At 50.0% G+C, this 26,827-nt stretch overlaps 1 protein-coding gene across 4 annotated transcripts in view; it reads left to right on the forward strand.

Annotated features, from left to right (window-relative positions):
* Positions 1–26,827, forward strand: part of LOC128945622 (gamma-aminobutyric acid receptor subunit alpha-3-like) — a 118,250-nt gene that overhangs the window by 51,182 nt on the left and 40,241 nt on the right. For all 4 annotated transcript variants that reach the window (XM_054289376.1, XM_054289378.1, XM_054289380.1 and 1 more), the window contains 2 exons: positions 1,509–1,636; positions 6,049–6,170. In XM_054289376.1, coding sequence (XP_054145351.1) covers positions 1,548–1,636; positions 6,049–6,170 — 211 coding nt within the window. In that variant the 5' untranslated portion in view covers positions 1,509–1,547. The remainder of the gene's footprint in view (positions 1–1,508; positions 1,637–6,048; positions 6,171–26,827) is intronic.

Genomic DNA, 26,827 nt, shown 5'->3' on the forward strand with positions numbered 1-26,827 from the left:
AATGAATCCATGCATTCGTTTCTGCAAGGATTTTATGTGGCTGACGGGGAGGAAGGTAAAGGTAACTAGGGCCAAATGCTGGGTTGGTTGGTTGGTTGGTTGGTTGATTGGGTTTTTTTCCCCTTGTGCCTGCTGTTAGTGAGTGTCTTGCCAGAACAAAGCTGAGGTGGGTGGTAAGGACTGGTGGTGTCTGGCTCTTACCTTCTGCCTGCCTGGCAGCTCCTGTGCTCCTGGAGCTAAAAACAAGGATCAGGCACAGCCTCCAGGGAGACTGCAGGGCCCCAGTGCTGTGGGGAGACCAGCTAAATGCAGAAAAGTGATCAAACAAACCAGCCAGCCTGGCTTTGTGCCTCTTCCCCAGGTGCACACTGAGGACATGTGTGCTCTCCAGGTGTTTCCATGCTGCTGGGCTGAGCCCTCTGCACAGGATTTCTGCTGGGAGCTCTCCTCTCCCACATCCCTGTGCAGAATCCCCTGCTCCTTGGCAGCACCCACAGTGTTCCCCTGTCCCTTCGTCCTGGGCCAGAATTGCCATCCAGCTGCTGGGCTTTGGCAGTGCAGCCAGCACCTCCCTCAGTGCTGGAGGGAGCTGTCTGAGGCTCTGCAGTGTGGAGTGGAGAAACCCAGAGGTCACATTTGGCTGGCACCAGCACCTTGCCCTGGTTTCTGCCTGCTGAGATTGACTGGAGCCTTCACTGCTGGCTCTGGGGGCTCAGAGTGGGGCTGGCTGAACCCCCTGGGTGCCAGACAGGAGCGTTGTGAGGGGGAGATGTCACGACAAGCTCTATTTATCCAGGCTGTTGCTTGGCAGTGCTGCTCTAAGGTGCATCAACATAATGAGATACATAAAAGGAGAAGGCAGTTAAATGTGCAATAACATCACAATAAAAGTAAAACTGAGCATTAATGAAAACTCTGAGCACCACTAAGTGTGGTATCACCACACGAGCGCTCCCACCACCTTGGGTCTCGGTGGTCAAACTTAATAATAATTCCTGGCAGCGTCATTATCAGAATTAAATGAGGGTTTAACTGTCTAGAAAAAATGTTGGGGGGAAAAAAAATGGGTCTTGAGACTTCCCAAGTGCTTCTGCTGTGAGGGTGTCACCGAGGTGGCAGAAGGTAGCAGGTGAGCTGGCACTGCTGCAAGGGGAGCTTGTGGCTGAGCCTGCAGGGTGAGGTGGAGGAAGAGCCAGTGTGGTTGTTTTGGAGAGTGGGATTACCACTTTGGAGAGTGGGCTGAAGCATTGGGGAGCTGCAGGGTCTGCTGTGATGGTGGGGTGAGGGTTTAATGTCTGCTTGGCTCTGCCATGATGCAGCTTGCCCAGGGCCAGCAGTGCTCCAGCCCACGATGCTGCCTTTGGTTCCTGAGGGTTTCCTGAGATCTCAAATGCAGGACCCCAGAAATACTGGCAGCTGTCCAGCATGAAAAACTGAACTGTTTGCTTTTCCCTAGTAACTGAAATCTGTTTTCTCTCCTGTCATTGCCCTCTGTCCCTCCCTGACAGGTTTGGAGGCTCGTTTTGCAGTGGCTGCACGCTGCCACCATGGCACCCAGGCTCCCGGGAATGGGGCCCTTCTCCCTCCTCAGCCTTGGAGTCCTGCTCCTGCTCCTGGCTCTCCCTGCTGATGCTGGGTAAGGTGGTGAGTGCTGAGCTGTTGGCCAAGGCTGCTGTCCTCTTACTGAACTTAAATATCTCGGGGTCAGGATGTGTATGAAGCAGTCCAGGGCAAAGCACTAAAGGGTCTCTGCTGTGTTTACCCTCCTCCCCATGTCCCCATCCCCATGCCTTCCCCCCAGGGGCTGTTCAGTCCCTAACATGGCTCACACTGGCATTATTTGAGGTGCTGTCACTGAGATCAGTTGTCAGCAATTTTTTGCAACAAAACCTATTTTCAGATTTGGCCTCTTCACAATTCATTCTGGGCAAGGACTCTGCTTGCCTGAATTTTAACCTGGAAGAGAGATTCCCCCCACCCCATTTAATATTTGAATACTATTTTCAAGAGCAGAAAATCAATCTGCCTCGTCTGTTTGGCTGTTAATGGTGTAATGACTCACGGGCAGCACACCTGACCTGCTGCAGCACTGGGGTTCTCTGCCACCCTGGCTGCTCTCCTGTGCCTGGGTGTGCTCTGGCTGTCCTGGCATTGAGAGTGCTGCTGCCAGCCTCACCTTCCCAGCCTCTGGGAGCTGTCTGGAGGGGCTGAAAGCCTGTAGTCCATGACTGCATCCCACCAGGGTCTTTGCTGGGTGAGCTTGGGGAGCACTTCGATGCAGATGTGGGGAGGGAGGAGCTCTGCACAGAGAGAGAGAAATAATGCAAATAATACATGACTTCTATAAAACATTTAGAAAAGCCTTTAGAGTGCCAGTTATGGACACTGAAATGTTGTCTGCTGAGTTACAAGTCCAGAAGGGATCAAGGATCTTCGTGCATGAAAAGATGTTGGTGCTGCCCCTCCTGCCCTGCTCTGCTTTGTCTGCCTGGATTTGACTTTGCAGCTTGCCCTGCCCTGTGAGTGCTGACCCTGCACGGGCACAGTGAGCCCTGGCCTCTCACCCCATCCCCACAATGGTTCTGGGGGCTGTCCCCATGCCCTGTGCCTGCAGCTCTGTCCTCCTCCCTGCTGCCTTTTCCTCCCCACCCTGTATTCAGGGTGCTGCTTCTCCCCTGCCACACAGGGATTGCTCACAGCACTGATCCCCAGGAGGATTTGCTTCCCAAACTGTGTGTGAGGGCACCCCTGTGCTGATGTGGCACAGCTCCCCAGAGAGCCTGTGCACAGGTGGCAAGGTAATGACTTTTCCTCAAGCCTATCCTAATTAAATTTGCTGTAAACCTCCATCCTTCCTGCCTAGAGGATTTTAATTATTTTAAAACCTTGATCCTGCACATCTCTTTGCAGTCCCTTTATGCCTTGCTAAAGGGCAGCTTTAGCTTTATGTTGAGGTGAGGTGAGGCAGCCCAGAGCTCTCCTGGCAAAGGAATTATTAGCCCAAATCAGGTGCCAGGTGCTGCTGCCTCTCCCCTGCTGCACCTTCCCTTGTCCTGCCTACGCTGCTCTTCCCCCAGCACCTCCCAAGTGAATCCCACACTGCTCACATTGAAGTCAAACCCTCAAATGTCAGGCTAAGTAAAACAGCTTTGAAATTTGTAAACTCATTTTTCCCATCACCGCTGAGCCTCCGCCAGGAGTTCCTTCACAAAAATCCATCCTCTAGCTCTTTATATTATGGGTAATTTTTAAAGATAGCTTATAAAACATTAATGAATGAGCTTTTCATGAGCATGCTAGCTATTCATAAGTTATAGATGGTTATATACTCATCAGCAGACACTGGGACAGATTGCTTTTAACCATGACATCTATTGAAAGCTGGTACAATTGAAACCCCACTAATTACTGCAGGCATTTGTTAAATTTCTCAAAACTCTTCTTACCTGCAGGGAGTTCAAGTCCAGATGAAAAGCCAAAACCAGCGTTTGGTTTCAGCTGGAAATCTTGGAGGCTGTGATGCAGTTTGTAATGCCAGACATGTTTTGATGTTTGGATCTGGCAGGTTGCATTAGGGCTGGGTCAGGTGTTACTCCAACCATGCTTCACCCTATGGTAAATGGAATTTCAGCACTCTGTTACCATCCTGGAGGCTCAGCTTCCTGGCTTTACCACTTCTCCAGGTGTTGCTTTGCCAAAAAACAGAGGCCAAGTGGTCTTGTGAGAGGTGGGATGTGCCCCTGGAGAAGCAGACCTCAGGTACTTGAAAGGAAATTTCCCAGAGTGTTTGGTCAATGAAACCAATGAAAATTAATGTCAGAATTGCCCAAAAGGGAATATTTCAATTAACTGCAGCATTCTAAATAGTATTGATTCAACCTGACTCTAGAAGTACCCATACCCTGCTCTCAATTTTTCCTCTTTTGCTAGGAAATACTCTTTGCACTTCTTTTGTCTTGCAGAATCTGGGTTTTCTGTTGGGTGAACACTTTGACAGAGAGCTCTGGCACTTGCCACCTTACTGACACTTGACAGTGTATTTACAGGTGCACCAGCAGTGTCAGGGGTAACCAGTCTGAGCAGATGGCATGCAGCAGGATTAAGCTTTGAATTCCTTAAATAATATCCATTTTTCTGTAGTTTTTTGTCAGTTTTATTATTTTCCCCCCAGTTATTTCATGATGCATGCTGAAACCAGTGGCTGCCACACATCAAAGGACATAAGGCTGGGGTGGGAAGGAAAGGGGCAGAAGTGTTAGAAAGTGACAATTTAGGGGCTTTTCTTCCCCCAGCATTACATTTCTGATGGTCACAGGTGCTGTCCTTGGTAATTGGAACCATGATTTGCATGTCCACCAGCTCTGGTCTGTGGCATTCATGCTGTTCCTCTGGCCAGTGCTCCCCAGTTATTCACCTCTCCATTTAGTGCCTATTTACCAGTCAGAGCTTCCCTGCTCCCAGAGGGCTCCTGTAGCTGCTGCTGAGCATCCCTCTGCTTCAGCTGCCTTTTTCCCCTGCCTGGCTGGGCTCTTTCAGCCACCTCGCTGCCTGTTTGTGCCTCTTAATCTTTCTTTTTGCCTCATTTGTCTCTCTGTTATTTCCTCTTCCATCTTCCTTGAAAACTCTTCATCTCTATAGATTTTTCTTTTTGTTTTCTGTTACTTAATCTTCTGCCTTTCCATTTGTTTTGGTCCTAACAGCTATTTTTGCTGGGGAAAACTGTGCTTGAAGCCACAGCACTGCTGCTCTGTGCCATCTGAAATCTCTTTTAGAGGCAGGTGGTTCCAGAAGGACTCACAATCTCCTTTTCTGTTGATTGAAAGGGAGACACAAAATGCAAATGTATTACTTGAGCCCCTTGTGTTTGCAAAACCGCATTGAAGATTTTGTTCAGTGAGATGTGCTTTTTTTAGAGGAATTTATTCCTTGTTTTATTCCACCTGGGGCAGAATGTGTTCTGAGGAAATCATCTTGTTTGGGGGCTTCCAGGCTTCTTGTGTTGAGCAGAGATGGGAATGTGGAAGCTCATTTGTTTTTATAAGCAGGGAAAAGTTCAGCAAACTGCAGGGATGGTTCACTAAGTGTTTTAATGATGAGGCTTTAAGCCTGTTTACTGAATTCCTATTTTTCTGTCTCACCTCTTCCCTGGGGCAGAGATCTTTGAAATGGCTCAATCTGCCAAATACCTGGTGTCACTTCTTCCTTGCTGCCTGTAAGGAGACAGTGGCACTTCAATAACTCAGCTTCCCACGGCCTCTGCTCAGAAAATGCCCATTTTTAGGGGCAGGCAAGGGATGCTGGGGCATTCCTGTTAAAACAGGGCTCCTAAACCACTCCCTGTGGTGCAGTGGTGGATCCCATCGTGGTGGATCTGGGCAGGGAAAGGTGGGGAGCTCTGTGAGGACAGAAGGGAGCTGATGTTGATCAGAAATCCCTGTGGTGAGTCCTGTAAACACATGAATTTACCAAAATCTGAGTCCCATCCTGCCTTTCAAGCCCTTCCCTCCCTGTAACTGGAAAAGGTGGGATGGGGACAGTGAGGAGAGGGGATCAGAAATCCCTGTGCTGAGTCCCGCAAACACAGGAATTTACCAAAACCTGAGTCCCCTCCTGCCCTTTGGGCCCTTCCCTCCCTGTAGGTGGGAGAGAAGGGGAAGGGACAGTCGGGAGCTGATCAGAAATCCCTGTGGTGTGTGCAAACACAAATTTACCAAAATCTGAATGCCATCCTGCCCTTCAGGCCCTTCCCTCCCTGTAGCTCTGGGAAAGGTGTGATGGGGACAGTGAGGAGCTCTGTGGGGACAGAGGGGAGCTGATCAGAAATGGCCTGTGGTGAATCCTGCAAACACAAATTTACCAAAACCTGAATCCCATCCTGCCCTTCAGGCCCATGCCCTGTGGTGAGTCCTGCAAACACACAAATTCACCAAAACCTGAATCCCATCCTGCCCTTCAGGCCCTTCCCTCCCTGTAGCTCTGGGAGCACACACAGTGTAGATTTCCCCTCTAACCCTCTCTTCTGGTTTTTCCCCCCTCTCCCCGTGCCAGGCTCTCTCAGAAGCACGTCTCAGACGTGGTGGATGACAGCAAGGACAACATCACCATTTTCACACGCATCCTGGACCGGCTCCTGGACGGCTACGACAACCGCCTGCGGCCCGGCCTCGGAGGTCAGTGGTGCTCCCTGCAGCCCTCAGGAGGGACAGGCAGCTCAGATGGCTCTGGAATGGCTCTGGCACTGCCAGGAGGGTGGGCTGTTCACTGCCAGGCTTGCTTTGGGGCTGTTTCCCCGTTTTGAAGGTGTTTGGTAATGCCCAACAAGGGGAGAGAATGATTCATGTGACTCCATCTTATCAAAAGGGAGGCCCAGTATGAACCAAGAAATGCAGTGCTGAAGTCACTGTGTAAGAGTTGGCTTCCTCACAGATCCCACCCTACCCTCTCCCAAATTTCAGGCTGAGTTTTCATGTTATAAGGAGGGACCCTGATCAAGAGATAGAATATCATCAAGAAAAGATTTATAATTCCTAGGATTTTGTGGTGAGGGTAGTGTGACGGTGTTCACAGGGGTTCTTGGATGAGGGAAGAGACGAGGATCTGACTCCATATTTCAGAAGGCTTGATTTATTATTTTATGATATATATTACATTAAAACTATACTGAAAGAATAGAAGAAAAGGTTTTACCAGAAGGCTGGCTAAGAATAGAATCAGAAAGAATGACAACAAAGCTTCTGTCTTGGACAGAGTCTGAGCCAGCTGACTGTGATTGGCCATTAATTACAAACAACCACATGAGACCAATCACAGGTGCACCTGTTGCATTCCACAGCAGCAGATAACCATTGTTTACATTTTGTTCCTGAGGCCTGTCAGCTTCTCAGGAGGAAAAATCCTAAGGAAAAGATTTTTCATAAAAGAAGTCTGTGACAGGGTAGAATTTTGATACTAGTGAAGGCTATAGCAAAATTTTCCTGCCTATCAATGCTGTCCTTTTTGATCCTTTATTTTCCCATGATGTCTTCTCAAAATTTATTTCTACCTCTGTTTGGCTTTTGATATTTAATTTTCTAGTGACACCTGTACTGAACACATTTGTTTCATTTTGGATGGTTACTATCAAAAGGCTAATTAATTATTTTATTATACAGTATTATGCTATATTATATTACACTATATTACATTACATCTAAACGGAATCTGCCAAGCATTCAAGCTTGCACACACCGCCCAGAATCTCGTGACTGTCCTGGCAGTCCTCACACACACACACACACACACACACACACACACATATGCCTGGGCCTGACAGGCCAGGGAAACAAAACACCATCACTCTGGGTCAACAATCTCCATATTGCATTCTGCTTTGGCACAAACACAGGCACAGCAAATGATACAAAAATTGTTTTCCCTTTCTTTGGGTTCAGAGAATGTGAAACCAAGAAATATTCTTGGGAAGAACTGTGCCTTTCTTTTCTCTGTGGAGAGAAATGTGGGGCTACAATTTGGCTGTTGTGTGTCTCGTAGCTGAGAGTCCCAGGGTGCTGTGGTGGCCTGTGACAGTGCAAGGACAGGCCTGCAGATGGAGCAGCTGTGGGTGAACCTATTCCTGCTATTTTAGAGGCAGAAAAAAAAATCCCTTTCAGAAATGCTGATACATTCACTGAGGGGCAGAGCGTGTCCAGAGAAAAGGTCTGGACACAACTCTGATGAGGAGCAGCTGGGAGAGCCCAGCCTGGAGAAAAGGGGGGACATTCTCACTTTCTGCATCTCCCTGAAAGAAGGTTGGAGCCAGGTGTGGGTCAGTCTGTTCTCCAAGGAAACAAATGACAGGACGAGAGGAGATGGCCTCAGGTTGCACCAGGGGAGGTTTAGATTAGGTATGAGGAAAAGCTTCTCACAGAACGGGTTGTAAAGCACTGGAAAAGGCTCTCTGGGAAATGGTAGAGCCAGCATCCCTGAAAGTGTTGGTATAGCACCTGAGGACATGGGTCAGTGCTGAACATGGTGATGCTGCTGGCTGTACAGTTGGACTTAATGACCTTTCCCAACCTGAACCATTCTGTGGCTCTGTATCACCAGCTTGCAGAACCTTCAGCTCATGTTGGTGTTGATTTCAGTCAGTTTGCTTTGCTCTATCTCCACATCTTCTCAGTGATTTCCTATGCAGCTGTCACCTGGCAAGCTCTCCCCCCTCGTGCTGCTCTGGGCACCGGGCACTCACCCAGGCCCTGGGCTGCCTTCAGCACTGCTGCCAACATTGCTGCTGCTGCTGCAGAGCCTCTCTGCAAGCTCCTGCACTTGTCTGAGGTGCTCAGAAGGAAAAACCAAGGAAAAACCTTCCCACCTAATGCCTACAGCTACAGCCAGCATCATCTAAGGGGGCAGAAGAAACAGGGAGATGTGTGGGGAAGAGAGGTGTGAGATTAGGGAGATGTGGGCCTGGGTGGTTTCCTGGTGTGGTGTTGCTGTGGCAGAGGTGGCCCCTCTCAGGTGCTGACAGCTGGGGCTGGGAGGGGATGTCCCTGCACTGCTCTGGGCTCTCCTGCTCACCAAAGCTGTGCTGCTGCTGGTGATTCCCACCCAGAGCTGGAGCCACCACGTGCTGTCCCATTTCCTGCAGTCCTGCTGCCAAGAGCTGCTTTGCTGAGCTCTTGCATGCTCATGGGATCTCCTGGAATGTCCCTTTCCTTCCCCAGAGCAGCCCTGCCTCTCCCAGCCCCCTGTCCAGCTCTGTGCACAGCCCTGTGCCCTGCAGCTGCCCTTTGGGACCATGCCAAGCAGGAAGGGCTTTCCCAACGAGCATCCTCCCCTCTGCTGTGCTGCAGGACCTGGGCAGGAAAGGGTTACAGTGTCTGCATAAGCAATCAGTCAGTTTTATTGCTTTTGTTGCTTGTTTCTTTCCCCCAGAATTAACTGTGGTCCCACTAATAGCTTTGCTTCCTCAAGTCTCCCCTATGGCTGTATTGATTTAAGTGAAACGAGCTCTGCACGGGGGCTGAGGGGCATTTCTGCTCACTGCAGGCTCAGCTGCAGACAAGGCTGCTCAGTATTAACAAGAGGAGTCCCAAGAGCCCCTTGCTGGGGAAGTTCAAACCTTTCTTGGAACATCTTTGCTCTGTTGTTTTAGATCCTTTAATAACGTGTTTAACATAATAAATTGCCTTTGCCCGAGCCAGCCCTTGCTGTTTAAGGACTGCTCTCACCTCCTTGCTGGGGCTCCCTGCAGAGCCTCCTTTATGCACCTGGAGCTCCCAAGAGCAGGAGAGGGGAGATGTGGCCAGGAGAAGGAGGTGGAACTGCCTGAGCAAGGCTGGGATGTCCTGTGCCCAAAAACAAGAGATGCTCAAGTGGTGGGATGCAGATGAAGGGACCACAAGAGATTCTTTGTGAATGACAGACACTTGAGGCACTCTGGCAGACCCAGGTAGGAGGTGGTGATGAGGGCTGCAGGTTTTGGGGGCTCTTGACTGGCAGTGAGTTGTGCTCTGTGTGTGGAGCAGCCTGGTGAGCCAGGCTCTCGCCAGTTTTGGTTGTTTTTCCCAAGGCTGAAGCCTTGGAGATCTCTCAGGAGGAGAATTGGAGGGAAAGACCTCTCCCACTGCTGCTGGTGGCCAGAGAAGCGGAAATGGTCCTGCTGCAGACTGCAGAGCTTGGGATTAATGGAAGAGCCTGGTGTGGGCTCTCTTATCTTACAGAATCTGGGTTTTCTGTTGGGTGAACACTTTGATAGAGAGCTCCAAGCCAGCTCTGGTATTTGCCACCTTACTGACACTTGACAGTGTATTTACAGGTGCACCAGCAGTGTCAGGGGTAACCAGTCTGAGCAGATGGCATGCAGCAGGATTAAGCTTTGAACTCCTTAAATAATATTCCTTTTCCTGTAGTTTTTTGTCCAAGGCTGTGTGAGGGCTGGGAAAGGGATTGCCTTGCTCCCCATGAGCAGCTGTGCAGATGTGGTGCTCTTGTGTCCACACAGGCTGCTGGAAGGATGGAGTTCCCTAAATTTGGTGTAACCTGTGTGTAGCAGGACATGCAGGCTCTTTGCCTGGCTGCTTTTCCTGTTCTGGGTGAGATGGCCCTGCAGACATTTGGGCCATGGAGGGCTGAGCAGGGTTTGGGGCTGCAGCACCTCTCAGGGCTCTGCAGTGCTGTGTGTGCTCAGCCCTGTCCCCTCCCTCAGCTCCCTGTGCACCAGGAGCTGAGCAGTGTTTGTTTAGACTTTGGGAGAAGACACTGTGTAAGCAACAGAGTGTTAATGTGGTGACTTCTCCCCTCAAGATAGCCTCTTTGTATTTATTTTCTTATCCCCTCTGCTTTCACCATCTGCTGCCACCCACTCTAATAGCTGCCATGCCAGAGCTCCTCTTGCTGCCAGGATGCTGCAGGCACGAGCTGAAGCAAGTGCTGAGGCTGCTCAGGAATGCCTCTGCTGCTGCAGAGCCAGGCTCCAGGTGAGCGTGGCCGTGTCCCCAAACAGGCTCTGGGTGAGCGTGGCCCTGTCCCCAAACAGGCTCCAGGTGAGCGTGGCCCTGTCCCCAAACGGGCTCCAGGTGAGCGTGGCCCTGTCCCCAAACGGGTTCCAGGTGAGCGTGGCCCTGTCCCCAAATGGGCTCCAGGTGAGTGTGGCCCTGTCCCCAAATGGGCTCCAGGTGAGTGTGACCCTGTCCCCAAACGGGCTCCAGGTGAGTGTGGCCCTGTCCCCAAACGGGCTCCAGGTGAGCATGGGCCTGCCTGCTGCCCCTGCCCCAAACAGGGCACAGCCAGGCCAGCCAGGAGTCCATGCTGGCCTGAGGCAAGGACTGATTTGGGAGCACACTTCTTCGGGGGAAGGTGGCTGTCGGACCCCTTCTCCTGCAGTGAGCCCCTGCAGCATTGGGGACAGGACCATTTGTGTCACAGTGTCAGGCAGGAGGTTTCTCCCTGGCTCTGCCCGCTGGATTCCTCTTAGGAACAGAGCTGAGTCTTTTCTGTGGCCTTGTGACCACTGAAGGACAGGCTGGGCTTGGGGAAGGGGGAGCTGCATAACCAGAACATCTCCTAGGGCTCAGAGTGGGGCAGGAGAGGAAGGAGCTGTCAGCACAAAGGCTCTGTTTCCCTGGGAGAGCAGGGGGCAGATTGGTTATTAACTCAGGAGAGAACAGTGATGGACCCTGAGGGAATGGAGACATCTGCTGTGATGGCCAGCCTTGCAGGATCACAAAATGTCCTGAGAGAGCTTCTGTGGGCAGCTTCTGGTCTGGAGCTGTGAAGTCACACAGATCCTCTGTGAGATCACACAGATCCTCTGCCCAGCCTGCAGGGCTTTACTGAGAAGTGTCTGTCTCCATCTCTCAGGTTCTCCTTGCTGGGGCTCCCTGCAGAGCCTCCTTTATGCACCTGGAGCTTCCCTGGAGCTCCCAAGAGCAGGAGAGGGGAGATGTGGCCAGGAGAAGGAGGTGGAACTGCCTGAGCAAGGCTGGGATGTCCTGTGCCCAAAAACAAGAGATGCTCAAGTGGTGGGATGCAGATGAAGGGACAACAAGAGATTCTTTGTGAATGACAGATGTCCTAAAACAATCTGTGTGTCCTTGCCGTCCTTACATGGCCACTGTGTCCAGCACAGTGACCATGAGGGACGACACAGAGGTTGGGGGTTCCAGGGTCAGTGGTGGTCCCCGGACAGCTGAACCCCCTCCACTTTATTCCTAATCGATGGCATTTGGCAAATGGAACAGAGCCATGCTGGGAATGCCTGGGCAGGGCCAGGAGGGGACATTTCCAGGTTTTCCCTTCCTTACAGCCTGCTTTAAATATGCTTTGGCAGTGTAGGGCTATTACTGCTGGAGGAGAGGGCATGTGGAACCTTCCCACAGCTGCCTGCAAAGCAAAAAGGAAATTTCCAGCTCAGGCCTGTGGTGTCTTTTCTCCATCCTTAAGCTGTCAGCTCTGTCTTGCCAATGGTTTCAATCTGTTAATATTTATCCTCCTGTTGTATTTCCATGATTACTTTGTCAGCACAGTGCACCTTGGTTGGAATTTCTTTTGTTTCCTCTTTCTGTGTTGCAATGTCTCTTCCTGCTCATTTAATGATGGTGTGGCTTGGCAGGATGGCTCCTGAGGAACATCTGTATCCCTGCCTGGCCACTCAGGGGTGTGCCTGAGGTACATTTGGGGTGAGGCTGAGAAGCCCAGAGGGCATCTGGACAAAGTCTCTGTATTGAGTGGTTGGGAAGAATTCCAGAAAACTGCTGGACTTTCCCAGGGCATGCTAGGAGGGAAGGATTTTTGCCCCAAGGAAGAGGAGAAGAGAGGAGGCTGCTGAGTTTTCTGAAAGATGAGTTGTAAACATCCTAGATAAGCCAGTTTCTCCAATTGCAATTAACAAGCAATTTGTAGCACGTTAAGCAGCCAGGCTGGGATCGATGGGTGTTATCCCTCCTGGATGAAGCACGGCTGACAAGGGAACTCCTGTGGTGTTTCCTTGAAGCCTCTCTGGAGTCCCTGAGCAGCTCAGCCCTGCTGAGGGGTGGTGACTGCTCAGCATCCTGCCAGGCCAGCTCTACACCAGGGGCTTCTGAGGTTTGGGAGCCTCCTGAAGTGTCCTTGGGGTTTAGCAGGACCAGCAAACACTGACACCTGGATTAAAGCAGCACAATTCCTTGGGCAGAGCAAGGCACTGCACCCCTTGGGTTCCCTCTCCTTTGGGGACAGGTGTGGCACCCATTCCTTGTCCCTGGGGTGGTCCCATCCAGGCAGAGGGGAGGCCCAGTTTTTACCCTCCCAACTGGGTCTATCCAGAGGGTGAAAGCAGCCCAGGCTCCTCTCTCCACTGTGCTGCTCTTTGATGTCAGCACCTCAGGACTTGGTGCAGCCAGGGCCTGCTGCTCACAGCAGGGCTCACATCAGGAGTGCCCACCTGTGGTGCCTGTGGTGCTTTTTCTCTGTCCTTACTGTGTCAGCTCTGCCTTGCCAATGGTTTTGATCTGTTAATATTTATCCTGCTGTTGTATTTCCATGATTATTTTGTCAGCAAGGTGCACCTCAGTTGGGGTTTCTCCTGTTTCCTCTTTCTGTGTTGCAATGTCTCTTCCTGCTCTTTTAATGATGGTGTGGTTTGGCATGGCTCCTGAGGAACATCTGTGTCCCTGCCTGGCCACCTGCATTTCACTAATTCAAGTGCTGATGGCCAACAGGGTTTGGATTTGGGTTCAGAGCAGCTCCCTTTAGGTTGGGACATTCCCAGGAGATGCTTGGTGTGCTACACCTCAGTGCATCTGTCATTTTGGCCTGACCTCCTGCAGGTGAGGGCTTGTCTCTTACTGTGGGAGCACTAAGGCACAGGGGTTGAAAGAGAATAATTAAATTACAGAACTGCCTTTTCTTGAAAGTACAGTACTGTCCAAAATGAAACAGCAAGACCTTATCTGCCTGGCAGGAACCAAGAAGAAATCTGTTTACAGTGACATTAACCTATAACAGTGGCAAAAAATGTTAAATTGTCCAGATTGAAGTTTATGGAACTATTATTTCCTAAAATCTGGATGAAATGTTGAAATTGACCTTTTCACTTGTGGATAGGTTTTCACCTGTGTGTGATAAAGCTGCCTCAGAAACATTATCTAGACCGAGTGTTTGTGTGAGAGAAACATGAGATGACAAACAGAGTTGTCCTCTGTTGTTTATTACAATTTCTAGGGTTTTGAATCTGTGTTTAATCTGTTTTTCTGTCTTAATGTTCCACTTCTCCCAACTTCTCATCTCTTCTCTCTGATCTGACTTCATGCTTTGTATTGATTACTCCAGGGAGGAATTTGATCCTTTCTTAAAAAAAACCCAAAATCCATGTCTTATCTCTGATTTTTGTCTCTGTCTGAGCTTCCTTGATGAGTTTTAATTTGAAGCTGAGGCATTGCCTGAACAGCATTTCCTTCTGTTTACCTTTCTGGGCAACAGGGACGCTGCTCTGCTCATCAAACTTCTGAAGTCAAGATCTGTCTGTGAACAAATTAAAGAAAGGTTGTGTTGCCCTCGAGGGCAGCTCTCCAAAGGCAGCTTTGCTGTGGATTTGCAGAGCCCTGGTGCTCTCCTCTGTGGCCCAGAATCCCTGGTGGTGCTGCTGTTTACACCCCTGGTGCACAGCTGTGTGTGAAAAGCCTTGCACACATCAGAAGGCAGCCGAGGAGCACGGCCCTGACAGCTGTGCCTAAGGGTGGAAGTCTTCTCTTAAATAAGTTATGAATGTGCTGAGGGCAACACAAGCCTCTATCAAAGCTTCAGGGGTGTCACAAGAACCAGGGAGGGCTCAGGAATCCACTGTGAAAGGAGATTGATTGCTTTTGGTGTGAAACACCTGGCTTTGGGTCACACTGGTGCTTTGGGGGCAGCTGGCAGAGCTGTGAGGGGGTCACCACACTAGGTCTATGCCTGCCACCCTCTGCAAGGGCATTCATGTGGCCAAAATCCATCACCAGCATTGTGTGCACGCTCCTGGGCTCTCCAGAGCAGCCCAGCCAAGCCCAGGGCTGTGGGGCTGTGATTTGTGGGTGCATTTTTTAATCCAGCCAAGCCCCTGGGCTGTGGGGCTGTGATTTGTGAGGTTGAGAAGTGTTTCTCCTGCTCCTGTGAGTGCCTTTTTTACCCCAGCCAAGCCCCTGGGCTGTGGGGCTGTGATTTGTGAAAATAAGTGTTTCTCCTGCTCCTGTGGGTGCCTTTTTTAGCCCAGCCAAGCATTTAGGCTGTGGGGCTGTGATTTGTGAGAAGGAGAAGTCCCGTGGGTGCCTTTTTTAGCCCAGTCAAGCCCCTGGGCTGTGGGACTGTGATTTGTGGGATTGAGAAGAGTTCCTCCTGCTCCTGTGGGTGCCTTTTTTAGCCCAGCCAAGCATTTAGGCTGTGGGGCTGTGATTTGTGGGTGCCTTTTTTAGCCCAGCCAAGCCCCTGGGCTGTGGGGCTGTGATTTGTGAGGAGAAGTGTTCCTCCTGCTCCTGTGGGTGCCTTTTTTAGCTGGTCCCTTTCCTGGGCTGTGGGGCTGTGATTTGTGAAAATAAGTGTTTTTCCTGCTCCTGTGGGTGCCTTTTTTAACCCAGCCAAGCCCCTGGGCTGTGATTTGTGAGAAGTGTTTCTCCTGCTCCTGTGGGTGCCTTTTTTTAGCTGGTGCCTTCCCTGGCTGTGTTTTTCCACAGCTCTCACCCTGCCCTGCACCCACACATGTAGGCAAGAAGATTTTCCCCAAGGAGCAAGAGATATTTCTAGGAAAGGAAAACCACCTGGAGGGGTTTTTTGCCCCAGTAATATGCACTGGAGTGTCTCAGAGCTGCAGTGCTGGCTCAGCCACCTGCAGTGAAGCAGTGTGTTGGGCAGCTGCTCCCTGCCCGAGGGGGAGCTGTGCATGTGTCAGAGATGGGATGATGGTGTTTGTTTGTAATGGCTCTGGAAGGGTGATAGCTGATGTTTCAGCATGTTGAACATGTGTTAGATGGGTTTAAGAACATTAGTAGATGATGTTATAGATGGCTATAAACTGCTTGTGAGGATGTCTTTATTGATCTGTTGGACTATGGCAGCTTCTCCTTTATTAGAATTTCCATTCGTTCAGGCCCATGTAAAGGATTTATAATGGGGCTTTGATATGGATTGAGAAATAAGATTGTTTTATTGGATGTTATGGAGTTTAAAAACAACTTTAATTGGTTTGTTCTGAGAAGCTGGTGGTGAAACAACTGGTCAAATACTGAGGAAATAGCAGCTATTTTATTTGTTGAGCTGGAGGATAAAATGTTTGCAGCAGTTCATGTGGTAATATAGAGGTATTGTTTATGTCTGATGAGGCAAAGTCATTGATTGTGTTGGTGGTGAATTTCAGCCCTGATCCACCTAGAAGAAGCAATCAAATCACATCTATCTGAGCCCCCTGTGGAGGGGGGATTAATGCTGCTGCTTCAGACCTGTTAGCTTCTTCATGCTGTTCCATTTATTTAAAGGTTATTGTTTGATTAAATAAAAATGCTGGAGTGTTGGTGAGGGTGGAGGATGCATGGGGCTCTGGGGAGTGAGGCCATGAGGCTAAACTGTGCAGGGTCCCTTAAGCAAAGACTATTAAAAGTCATAGGGAAATACCCTGTTGCAGTAAGTGGCAAAACCATCACCTGGTGGGGCAGGAATATTTCTTTGTCTACTAACTTGTAACTGAACTTTAAAAACGTGCCTCTGAAGGATGTGCAGCTAATGTTTATTAAAAAGAAAAAAAGAGTTCTTGTGGAGTACTGACAATTATAGGCACAGAGTATAGCCTAGAGAGGGATTTTAATCTGCAATTTGCATTGTGAGGAAAGGACACCCCGTTCTCTTTACCTTCTGGAAGGATATAATTCCAACCAAAGTGCTGAGAACAACAGGCATAGAAGAAGCATATGATTTTTTATTTTTTTTCCCGCTCTCCCAACCTGCTGGAAAATCCTATTGATGACAAAGTTCAGGCTGAGTCAGTGGATGGAACAACTCGTGACTGGAGCGAAATAAATTGTGTCTGAAAAGCCAGGATGCTGTTTGGACGTCGCAAAAGCCACTTCAGACAGCTCTGGTTTGGAGAGATCAGTTGTGATAGGAGAAACTTTTGCTGAGGAAAGGGTCTGAGGAGCATAACAAACCCCCCCAAAGCACAGCCAGAGGCTCTGCACAGGCCTTGGTGCATCCTTCAGAGCTCTTGTTGAGGAAGTTTTGTGTCCATACAGGCCAGATCAGGGGTTTTTTTGCTGTCCTGCATTCATTCTTACTCATCTGAGTTCTCATCTCATCATGTGGATGTCACTTTAGCCAGCTGTGGCCATTGTCCTGCAAAAAATGAAAACTGTGTTGGGTTTTTCCGCCCCCAAGTTGTATTATCTGTGAAGGATCTGTGCACATGTGGGAATTGAATTCCAGGCTCTTGTGCATGAAAGGTGAGAGCTCTTTCCTTTGGAGAGATGCACCTGGTCTTGCCCAAGTTTGAAAATACCTTTTCCTAGAAAAGAGCCTTGTCTGCTTTCATGAGGAAGGGTTAAAAAACAAAAGCATGAAACCTCCTTTCTCCTTCCCTGATCAATCTGGCCATGGTTATGAGAGAAGCCTTCTGATAGCTCCTCTTTGTCATGTCATGTCAATACCATTAAGGCCACTTTGGCAAGGGAAGCAATGTATAATTAATCTGCAAATCAGTAAGGAGGATGTGATTTTTATACAAAGGAGAAGGTCTTTAACTGCAGAAGGCTTTGTGTGGGCATGGCCATGCTTGGATGGGACCTCCCTGGAGCATCCCTGTCCCAGCAGCTCCCCTGTGTGACACACCTTCAGTGGGGACCATTTGCTGCTCTCCAGCAAAAGGACTGAGTCTACAAATAATTGGGGACCAGGTGGGGCAAGGCTGAGGTTAGGAGTATGCAAGTGCCCCTGAACACCTACCCAGTGAGTTGGTTGAGCCAGAAAAATATCTTTAAGACTTTGCCTCCATCCACTGGTTTTGTTGTTCTGGGTTTTTTAAAGCTTTGGCTCAACTGGAATTATTATTATTTTGATGCAGAACGCATTAAAAAGGGAAAAGGAAAAAAATCCAAGCCCTATCTGGACTGATTTGTTCCCAGAAAGATGTTCAATTTTGTATGTATAATTGAAAGGGGCTAAATATAGCTGTATTAATATTTATGGGCTTTATGTTGGAGTCAATACAAGAGTTGCTGTTCAAGGCAATTAAGCTTTACCTTTTCACATGTAGGATTTCTGTGTTTGGAGATGACATTAGTGGTGTGACCTGCATCCAAGAGAGAAAACACTAAAAGCATGCCACCATCTGTGGAGTATGATACCCTGTATTTAGTGCTGTTTGCTGACAGGCAGTTTGTCTCCAGCGAGGCTGATCTCTCCAGGGCAGGGCTGCTCTCTTAATAGCAGGGAAATCAGTGCTCTGGGAGGCTTGCAGGAGAGCTGGCCCTGCTGTGTTTAGGGAGGATCTGAGCCACGAGCCTCTGGTGACATCACAAAGTGAGGATTGCCCACCTCTGCTGCTGGGGATAAAGGGAAAAGCGTGATGGTGGCACTGGATGGATCCCGTTTGTGCTCACACCACCCACTCCCCAGAGCTGGAGCACGGGAAATGTGACTCTGGGAGGGCTCTCTGTGCCCTGTGCCAGGGCTCAGGCTCTCTGTGCCTGTCTGCAGGGCCAGTCACAACCTTCATGTCACCAAAGCACCGAGAAAGCAAATCCTGTCCGGGGCTCTGTAGGGAGCGTGTGCACGGGGAATTAGGTCGGGGCTGGGAGGATGAAAACAAGTCAGTTTGCATGAATAACAAAGGCAAAGTGATGGTGTGCTGGATTTCTGAAGCAGTGCCTTTCAAGAGAAGGGTATCACTGGGATAACACGACAAGAATCCTGGCAGTGGCTGAATTGCCCTGCATTGCTGCTTTTTGGGAGCTGCAGCTCCTCGCTGCTCCAGTTAACAAAGAGCTGCTGGATGCTGTAAAATCTCTCACTGATAGGAGCTGTCTGAGTCCTGCCTGTCTCCTAAATTTGATCAATGTGTCAGGCTTTTTCTTTCTTCCATCTGGCTCTGACAGCTGCCTTGGGGAAGGAGGGCTGCAGCACGGAGCCTTGCTCGGGTTGACCTGCCCTCCCCAGGGCTGCAGGTGGAGATTGTCTCAGTGATGCTGATCGTGGTGCTCATCCCTTCTCCAAGGACTCTCCAATCGTGAGTGGGTGTGTTTCTGTTCTTTCCCTGGTGCGTGGTGTGTTTTGTTAGCTGGAAGCCTTTTAACCTCCTTCAGTAAGCATCAGGGGGGTGCATTTTCCAAGGATTTTCATTAGCTTTAGCTGCTGGAGCACAATGGCTGCTTAAACAGGGAGGGAGAAGTGGAAATCAAAGGGCACACCTGCTGATTAAAAAATGGGGGCCATGCTCTCAGTGGTGGAAAATGAGTTTTCAACTCCAAGTGGCCCTTTGGAATTCCACCTCAGCTCTGGGGATTTGCTCTGGGTGATGCTGACCCCAGCACTGGTATTTCCAATTACTGATGACACAATCCTTGCCCAAAGGTGCTGGCTCCAGAGCAGAGTTTTCCTTGGTGTGCCTGTGAGTGAGCCAGTCCCACCTCATCTCTGTTCCTGAGCAAGGGCAAGCCAAGCCATATATTAAGGAACAAGGAAATTGCACCAGTTAAATTTAAAAAACTCATTTAGCTAAAGCAGTGTAAGCGCCCATGAATATTTATCTGATGTTATGGAAGCGTGCGGACTCCCACCTACTTTATTAAATTGATTTTCAATAAAAATGCAAGTGGAAGACGTTTGATTAATGGCTAGTGGGATGGGACAATTAATGTGAAGTCTGGAGTCAGCAAGAAGTGTCCCCTGAGCCTGTGTGTCCCGGCTCCAAGCTGGGCTAAGAAAAGATTTCTAAACTGCTCCAAGGGACCACAGCAACATTTATCCTTGTGGTTTCTAAAATGGGGTGAACAGGAGCCATGCATGGTTTTGCTGAGGTCCTGACCTTGAAGCTGGCATGTGATGTTTGCTCCCAGTGTTCTGATTTTCCCAGATTTTCCCTGCTTTTCCCACCCCTCGGAGCAGGCTGCAGCTGAGAATTAAATGCAGCAGCGAGCTCCAGCGCTCGCACCGGCTTTGAGTGAAGCTCCCTGGGCCTTTGCATTTAAACATGCCTGGGATTAGCTCCATCAGCCTCCAGATCTGCTCAGCTCCTACCAATTTCCTGGCTCGGATTTGTCTCCTGCAGGAAGGCAATTTGGAGCTGTAAGGTTACAGCTCTATTAAGGCTCTCCAGCGCGGTGTCCCGCCGGGATCCTCGCGGCGCTGCTGCCGCCTCTTTCCGAGGAGCTGCAGGGAGATGCTGATCGTGGGCCAAGTGAGGGTTCCTGGGATCGTGGGCCAAGTGAGGGTTCCAGCCCTGAGGGTCTGGGGGCTCCCCTGTCCCAGAGGGCAGCAGAGTTGGGGGCTCCTTGCTGCCTGGAATGGAAACTCTCTGCTGGGGTCTGGTGAGAAACCTCTGGGAGCTGCTCTGGGAGGGATGTGACAGCTCCTGTTCTCTGCAGGGCTTGCAGAGCCGGGGGTGCAGGGTTTTGGGGTGATGGTTAGGGGCAGGCAGGTGCCTTGTGGGGCAGGGAAGGCTGGGCAGGGAGGTGGCTCCATCTCAGCACCCCTCAGCCCGTGGGGCACAGAGAGGCACCACAACACCGTGAGCCACTGAAACTGCTGCCCAAGTGGCACCAGATAAACCTGGGGCACAAATCCTTGCTCCAACCAGGATGGCAGCCCCATGCCCTGCACTGGGGAGCAGGATGAGCACCTCAATGCCCTCAGCCCTTCCCAAGGGGCACATGGCACCCAAAGGGCTCCAGCCAGATGGCACAGGGAGAGCACCCAGGGGCACGGAGCTGCAGATGCTCCTGCTGTTGCACCTCCAGGATGAGAGGCTTGTGCAGTCTCTGTTCTGCAGCACTTTGGGGTTTTCTCCACATGCAGATGTGGCAGCAGGGAATAGGCACAGACACTCCTGACACAGTTGGGCACTCCCCTGCTGTGCTTGCTTTGCTGGGGAGCTGGGCATGGACAAGAGTGATGGGAACAGAAAGGAATTAAAGGGGAAAAAAGGAGGGAGCAGATGCTGGGCATGGACAAGAGTGATGGGAACAGAAAGGAATTAAAAAAAATAAAAGGGAGTAGGTGCTGCCAAATAACTGCATGGCAGAAAAAGAGAGGGAGAGTTGTGGTTGAAAACAGAAGCTGAGGAAAGGCAGATTGGCAGGCAGCATATTTCTGGAGACAGCTTTCTCCTCTGTAGGCTGAGTCACCTAAGAAACATGTCAATAAAACACACTCTCGGGCACTGTCTCTAATAAATATATATTTAAGAGAGACATTTCTTCAAAACTTCTGCGAGGAGATGTCGAATTCTGAAGGGATGGCATGAAAAATGACATCTCCAGTGGAAGCAGAGAGTTGCCATGGGAACTGGAACGCTTTGAACATACATCACTAAAACAAGAAAACATTTTCCCCAGCAAAGGAAATTAAAAATTACATACATCTGGAGGCATCTGCCCTCTGCCTGTCTCTGATGGGAGTATCAGAGTACCATGCAGCATATCATAATTCATGTAGTGGGCAGGACTGACAATTCCCTATCAGTTGTTGAATTTGTGTGAGTAACTGTGATAAGAAAGCCTTCCTGTCCTTGGGACAGGCAATGCTGGTGTCTGAAAGTGCTGGGCAGGGGAAGATTTAGAGCCAAAATGGAATTTCCTCTGAAATTGCTTTGCTCACCTGGGGATAAAACAGCAGCCGGAATGCACAACTAAGCCCATCTTGCCATGTGGGCATGAATCCACTGCTGCCAGGATTGCTGGCCCCACTGGGCAGCCAGGGACTTTCCTGGGGATGTCCTGGGGGAGCACGGGCAGTGTTTGGGGGTTTATCTTGTGCTTTGGAGACTCTGTTTTCCCATGCAAGTCTGGGGCAGCAAAGCCAGGAGGCTTTGGAGGAGTTATTTGCACCTGGCAAAATAAAGTGTAATTCTTTCTTTCCATTTTCTTTCTTTCGCAGTGCCTTTTTCGGTGTGTGGCAGAGGTGGCACAGGGTGAGCCCAGGGGAAATGCTAAATTGACCAGTGCAGGACAGTGTGAATTAAATAAGTTTGTTTGCACAGTGCTGAAATAAATAAGCACTGGCCATGCAGCTCAGTGACCTGTGCATGACAGGGGGCAGACAGGTCTGTGCAGAGCTGGGCTCTGCCACACAGACCACGCTGAGGTGCATGAAAAAGGGAAAATGTTTGTCTGCAGTGCCCTGGGAGCAGAGGTGAAGGATGCCAGGAGCATCACCAGAGGCACACTGTCTGAGGAGCTGATTGAGTTCTCTGCTGAAGGAAATGCCAGCCAGGAGCTAATGGATAGGGAACCAGAGTGCAAATTACAGCTTTGCTCCCTGCCATGGTACTCTTGTATCTTGTCTCAGTACCTGGTGCTGGCCTCAGGGGACAGGCTTGAAAATTAAATGGGCCCTTCCTCTGAGCTGTACAGCAACCCCCAGGAGTCACTTTCTTCTATTTTCTATTTCCATTTTTTGCCCACTACAGCCCATCACGTGTTCTGGCAGTGCTCAGCCTGCAATGAGATACAGCCAGAGGCACAGGCAGGCAGCACCAGGGCTGGAAGGCACATGGGGAAACTGAGGCACAGCAGAGCTGCCTTCAGTGCATGCTCAGAGCCACAGTACAGAGCAGCAGTGGTGGGGCTGGAGCCCAGAGCTCAGCCTGCAAATCTCATGCACTTCACTGAGACATCTCTTTTCTTACTTCTGCCTCTGCTGTGACACATTTAATGCAGATTTGGTTTGACTGAGACTGTTTGGTCTGGGGGCCCTTATGACAAGAGGGGCTGGAGCATGTCCAGGGAAGGGAATGGAGCTGGGGAAGGGTCTGGAGCACCAGGAAGGGCTGTGGGGGCTCAGCCTGGAGAAAAGGAGACTCAGATCTCATTGCTCTCTACAGCTCCCTGACAGGAGGGGGCAGACAGATGGGGATCAGTCTCTTCTCCCAGGCAGCCAGTGACAGGGTGAGAGGAAATGGCCCCAGCTTTAGTCAAGGTGGGTTCAGATTGGATATCAGGGGAAAGTTCTTTACTTAAAGGGTTGTAAAGCCTGGAACAGGCTGCTCAGTGAAGTGGTGGAATCACCATTCCTGGAAATATTCAAAACACATGTGGATGTGGCACTTGAGGACATGGCTTAGTGGTGGACATGGTGGTGGTGCTGGGTTGATGGTTGGATTTGATCTTAGAGGTCTTTTCCAACCTTAATGATTCTCTGTTTTTTCTTGCATTCCCCTCTTTGCTTCCTTGCTTTCCAATCTTTGCAGCTGTTTTCTCTGTTGTCTATCAATGATTATCAGGTTGGCAGCAGCAGTTTTGTGTTGCACCTTCGTGCTTATCTTTTTCCTGGGGATCTGCCTGATGAATTGCAGAGCTCAGTAATTGCTTTACAAACTCCAAGGATGTTACTGGCACTGATCTGAAGATTTTGGAACTCCTCTCAAAGCAACTGTGGCCTGTTGGGGGGTGGTGATTTCTGTTCAAGAAAGACTTGTTGAGAATGAGTTACCTAAAGGGTCAGTGTTCTTAGGAAAGGGAGTAAACAAATTAGCCAGGTCAGTCTGCCTGAGGAAGAATCTTCAGAGGCACATGGGTTCATGTAGGTCATGGATAAGCCTGGTCTAATGAGTGGTTTTCCCAGCTGGGCTGTTCATGTGTGGATGGATACAGCAATGCTTTGTTTTGGTGCTTCACCTCTCCTGTGTTTGCAGCCTCAGGCACAGCACTGAGGTGCTGAACCTGCTGCAGCCTTTCCCTGAGGATTCTGTTCACCAAGATCCTTTGGCATGGCCAGCAAGAGCTCTGTCACTGATCCCTGAGGGGGAGAATTACCTCAACAAGGCCACCAAGGCAGGCCCAAAGCAGAGCACAGGTGCTTTGCAGGTAACATGGAGGGGGTTTGCCCAGTGCTGAGGTAGCAGCCTGGCATTTTTGCCCTCAAGTTTCTGCTCCTGCAGCAGAACTCTCCTGGCTTTGGTGTCCTCAGGGCACAGCTGGATGTACCAGCTTCATGGCCTTGCCTGGCTGCTCGTCCCCTGTCCACAGGGACCAGCAGGGATTCCCTTTCCCGAGTGCCTCTGGCTCAGCCTTTAATACTGAGTGTGTTAAATTATTCATGCTAATTTATATTCACACATTTTCCCATTGTATTTATAATATATAACAAACATGTTTATGTGGCATCTCCCTTCCATTAGCACACGGTCTGGGAGCACTGCAGAACCTCTAAAAGCATGCTCATACATACATATTCCTCCTCTGTCTTCCTGGCATCTGAGGGTGTCCTGAGTCCTTAAAATAGTAACGACAGGAGCTTTGTTCATTCTGTCTTAGTTCTGTCTGTGGCAAAAATAGCACAGCTAATTTGTAGGCTCTGTTTGTAGTCTGTATGTGTGAGAATGAGGGGTGTGTATAAAGCCTCCATGGCTGCACACCCTCCAGCAGTCACTGCTTCTGACTCTTTCTTCTGTCCCTGCTGGAGTGGTTGTTTATCAATAATTTGCACCACATCCTGAGTCTAACCCCTGGGTCTGTATCTTAATGTGGTGATAAAAATATGTGCACGTGGATAAAAGGGGGGGTAAGCTAAATTAAGTCACATTCTGTGGAGCTTTGTGGTGGGTTTTTAGCCAGGGCTTCTAATGGTGTAAGGCTTATCACATCCATCTTTGCTGCCTTTTGTCTTCCATAAGCTTTAGAGCCTGTGGCTGATCTGAGCAAAGCCTGACAGAAAAGGTGGATAACTCTGAGATTTGGAGTCCCTCCAAGATTTGTGGAATTATGAAGCTGAGTGGAAAAAGACCCAAAGCCGAGAGAGGTAACTAGGTGGGATCAACTGGTGTTAGGCTTCAGAAAATCAGGGAGGAAAAGCTGATCTGAGGGAAGCAGGGTTTGCTGGCTCCTCTGCTGGTAAAGCAGCATCTCTCCTAGGCTGCTGTGCAGGATAGAGCTGTAACCTGCACCCCACACTCTTTGACAAGTGTGAGAAAATGCCTTTCACCAGCATGGGAGGGTGTGAAATCCCTGTAGCACCTTCTGCAGCAACACCTGGGTGTGCCAGGTATGCCTGGAGTCCCCTCAGCAGTGTGTGCTCAGACAAAAGGGCAGTGCCGTGAGGTCAGAGCAAAGCTGGGCTACCTGTGCTGTTACCCCATGGAAGGGCTGGGGAGGGAGTGCAGTGCTCACCCAGCCGGACCAGCAGGTGCCCCCTGTGCCTCTCAGCACTGTGCTGAGCAGCCCAGAGTGTCTGAGAGCTCTGCTTTGGGCAATAGCTGTGCCTCGATCCCAGTCTGTTGGTGGTGGAGTTGTGTAGGTGTGGAGAGAGCTCAGCCCTGGGTCAGAGCCACAGGCACATGTACAGACCATTTGCAGAGTCCTGAGGGATTTCTCTTCCAAAAACCAAGCTGATCTTCCCTACACAACCCAAGCAGTTTGTGGCCAGCAATTAAACATCCATCTCTGCCTGAGAGTGTGCCATAAATCCCAGACAAGCCACACTCAAGTGGTAACTGGGTCACTTCATGGTCCTGCAGCTCCTTCCTGCAGAGGACATTGGTAGCAGCCATGTGAGAACTCTGCATCTGCAGCATGTGGTGTGAGACAGGGAATCAATCTATTCCCTGCCTCAGCTCCCTGTGGCCCTGCTAAGAGAGGGAGCCAGGGCAGGCTGTGTTTCTGAGGCTTTGACAGGCATCATCTCACTTCATCTGGGCTGAGGAGCTGGGCACATGTAATTGCAGACCGTGCTGATCTCTCTCATCACGTGTGAGCGGCTTTGTTGTTGGCTGTCTCTTGAGACAGCCCCTGGAATTCTTTTGAATTCCTCGTTCTCCCTGAAATATCCAGGTTGAGGGGAGAGAGGAGAGAAGCACAGCTGGAAGTGACACCACATGGGTAGCTGTGTTTACAGATTGGATGATTTCTCTCCAGTCTGGCTGGAGGACACGCAATTGTAGACACTGATGTGCCATCACACCAGAGAGAAGGTAGTAATTAATCACCATGGCTCACAGAGCAGCAACTTGGGAACTGGCTGTACAGCAAATGCTGGCAGTGCCAGGGGATTGGAGCAGCAGCAGTGGGGGAAAAAAAGCCTGGGCACCCCAGGACTGGGGAAACAGGCTTGATGCTTTCCTGCAAGCAGCAGATAGCCTTGTTCCCCATCTAAATGTGATGTCCTTTTGATCATAACCCTGCAGAAGTCACTGGAAGCATAACTGAGGGTGTCAGAGCTGTTACACAGACCCAGTTACTCTGGAATCAAGCAAATAGCCGGGCAAAACTGTGTGAGACAAATCGTCTGTGACATGGCAGAGCTAGATAAGGATCCAACCCAAAGGTCTTGTTGGCAATCCCCTGCAGGCTCTTACTCACCCCTGCTTTTGCTGAGATAAGACATTTGTTTCAGACATTTATATTGTTTCTTGCCTTACTATGTGGTTTATTCTGCACAGTACAGATTTCCCAGTGCTCTGTCCTTGGCTGACCCCACTTTGCAGTAGATGAGCACCCTGCCATCTTTAACCACTCTGTCCCAGGCCACCAGCCTTCATCCATGGACCCTGCTCATCCTCATCTCTGTGCTCCCTAGAGAGATGGAGGTGCCATCGGAGGTGGTGAGGGCAGAATTACCTGTGGGGTTACCTGTGAGGCCAGCAGGGTCTCAGCTGTGTCCTGATGCTTCTGCTTGAGTGATTTCCTGGAGGTGTGGGTGTTTCAGGTAGCTCAGGGAATTTAATGTTGCTGTTAGCTCTGTCTGGCCTCTGCAGGGCTGGGCCACCTGCCAGCCCCCTGGTGACACTCCTGGCCCTGCTGGCTGCCACTTGGCACTGACAGCACCGAGACATTCTGTGTGTGTTCTTGCTGCTTCTTCTCAGAAGAAGAACATGTACACACTGCTGTCCACTTTTGGGAAAGAGCCCGGGCCGAGCTGCCAGACAGGGGTGAATGTCTGTGATAGGAGACTTGGCTTTCACTTCTGAGCAAGTAATTTCATATTCAAGGTTTCTGGGGCACTGCAACAGCCAAGCAGTGTCTGAAAAATGTATTTTTACTTTGGGACTGGGAGTTTGAAGAGGTTGCTCATGACCACTGTCTGTGTTGTCTGAGATGCCTCAAGTCATACCCAGGTGAGGAGAGAGAAGGGTTTGTGCTGAGACCTGCCTGCACCTCTGCTCTCCAGCTCTGCCTTCTCCTTCCCAGAGACTGCAGGGAAT

The sequence above is a fragment of the Melozone crissalis genome, unplaced genomic scaffold, assembly GCF_028551555.1.
Source record: "Melozone crissalis strain CALT ecotype California unplaced genomic scaffold, PUWL_Pcris_2 ptg000068l_1, whole genome shotgun sequence".
Classification (NCBI taxonomy): domain Eukaryota; kingdom Metazoa; phylum Chordata; class Aves; order Passeriformes; family Passerellidae; genus Melozone; species Melozone crissalis.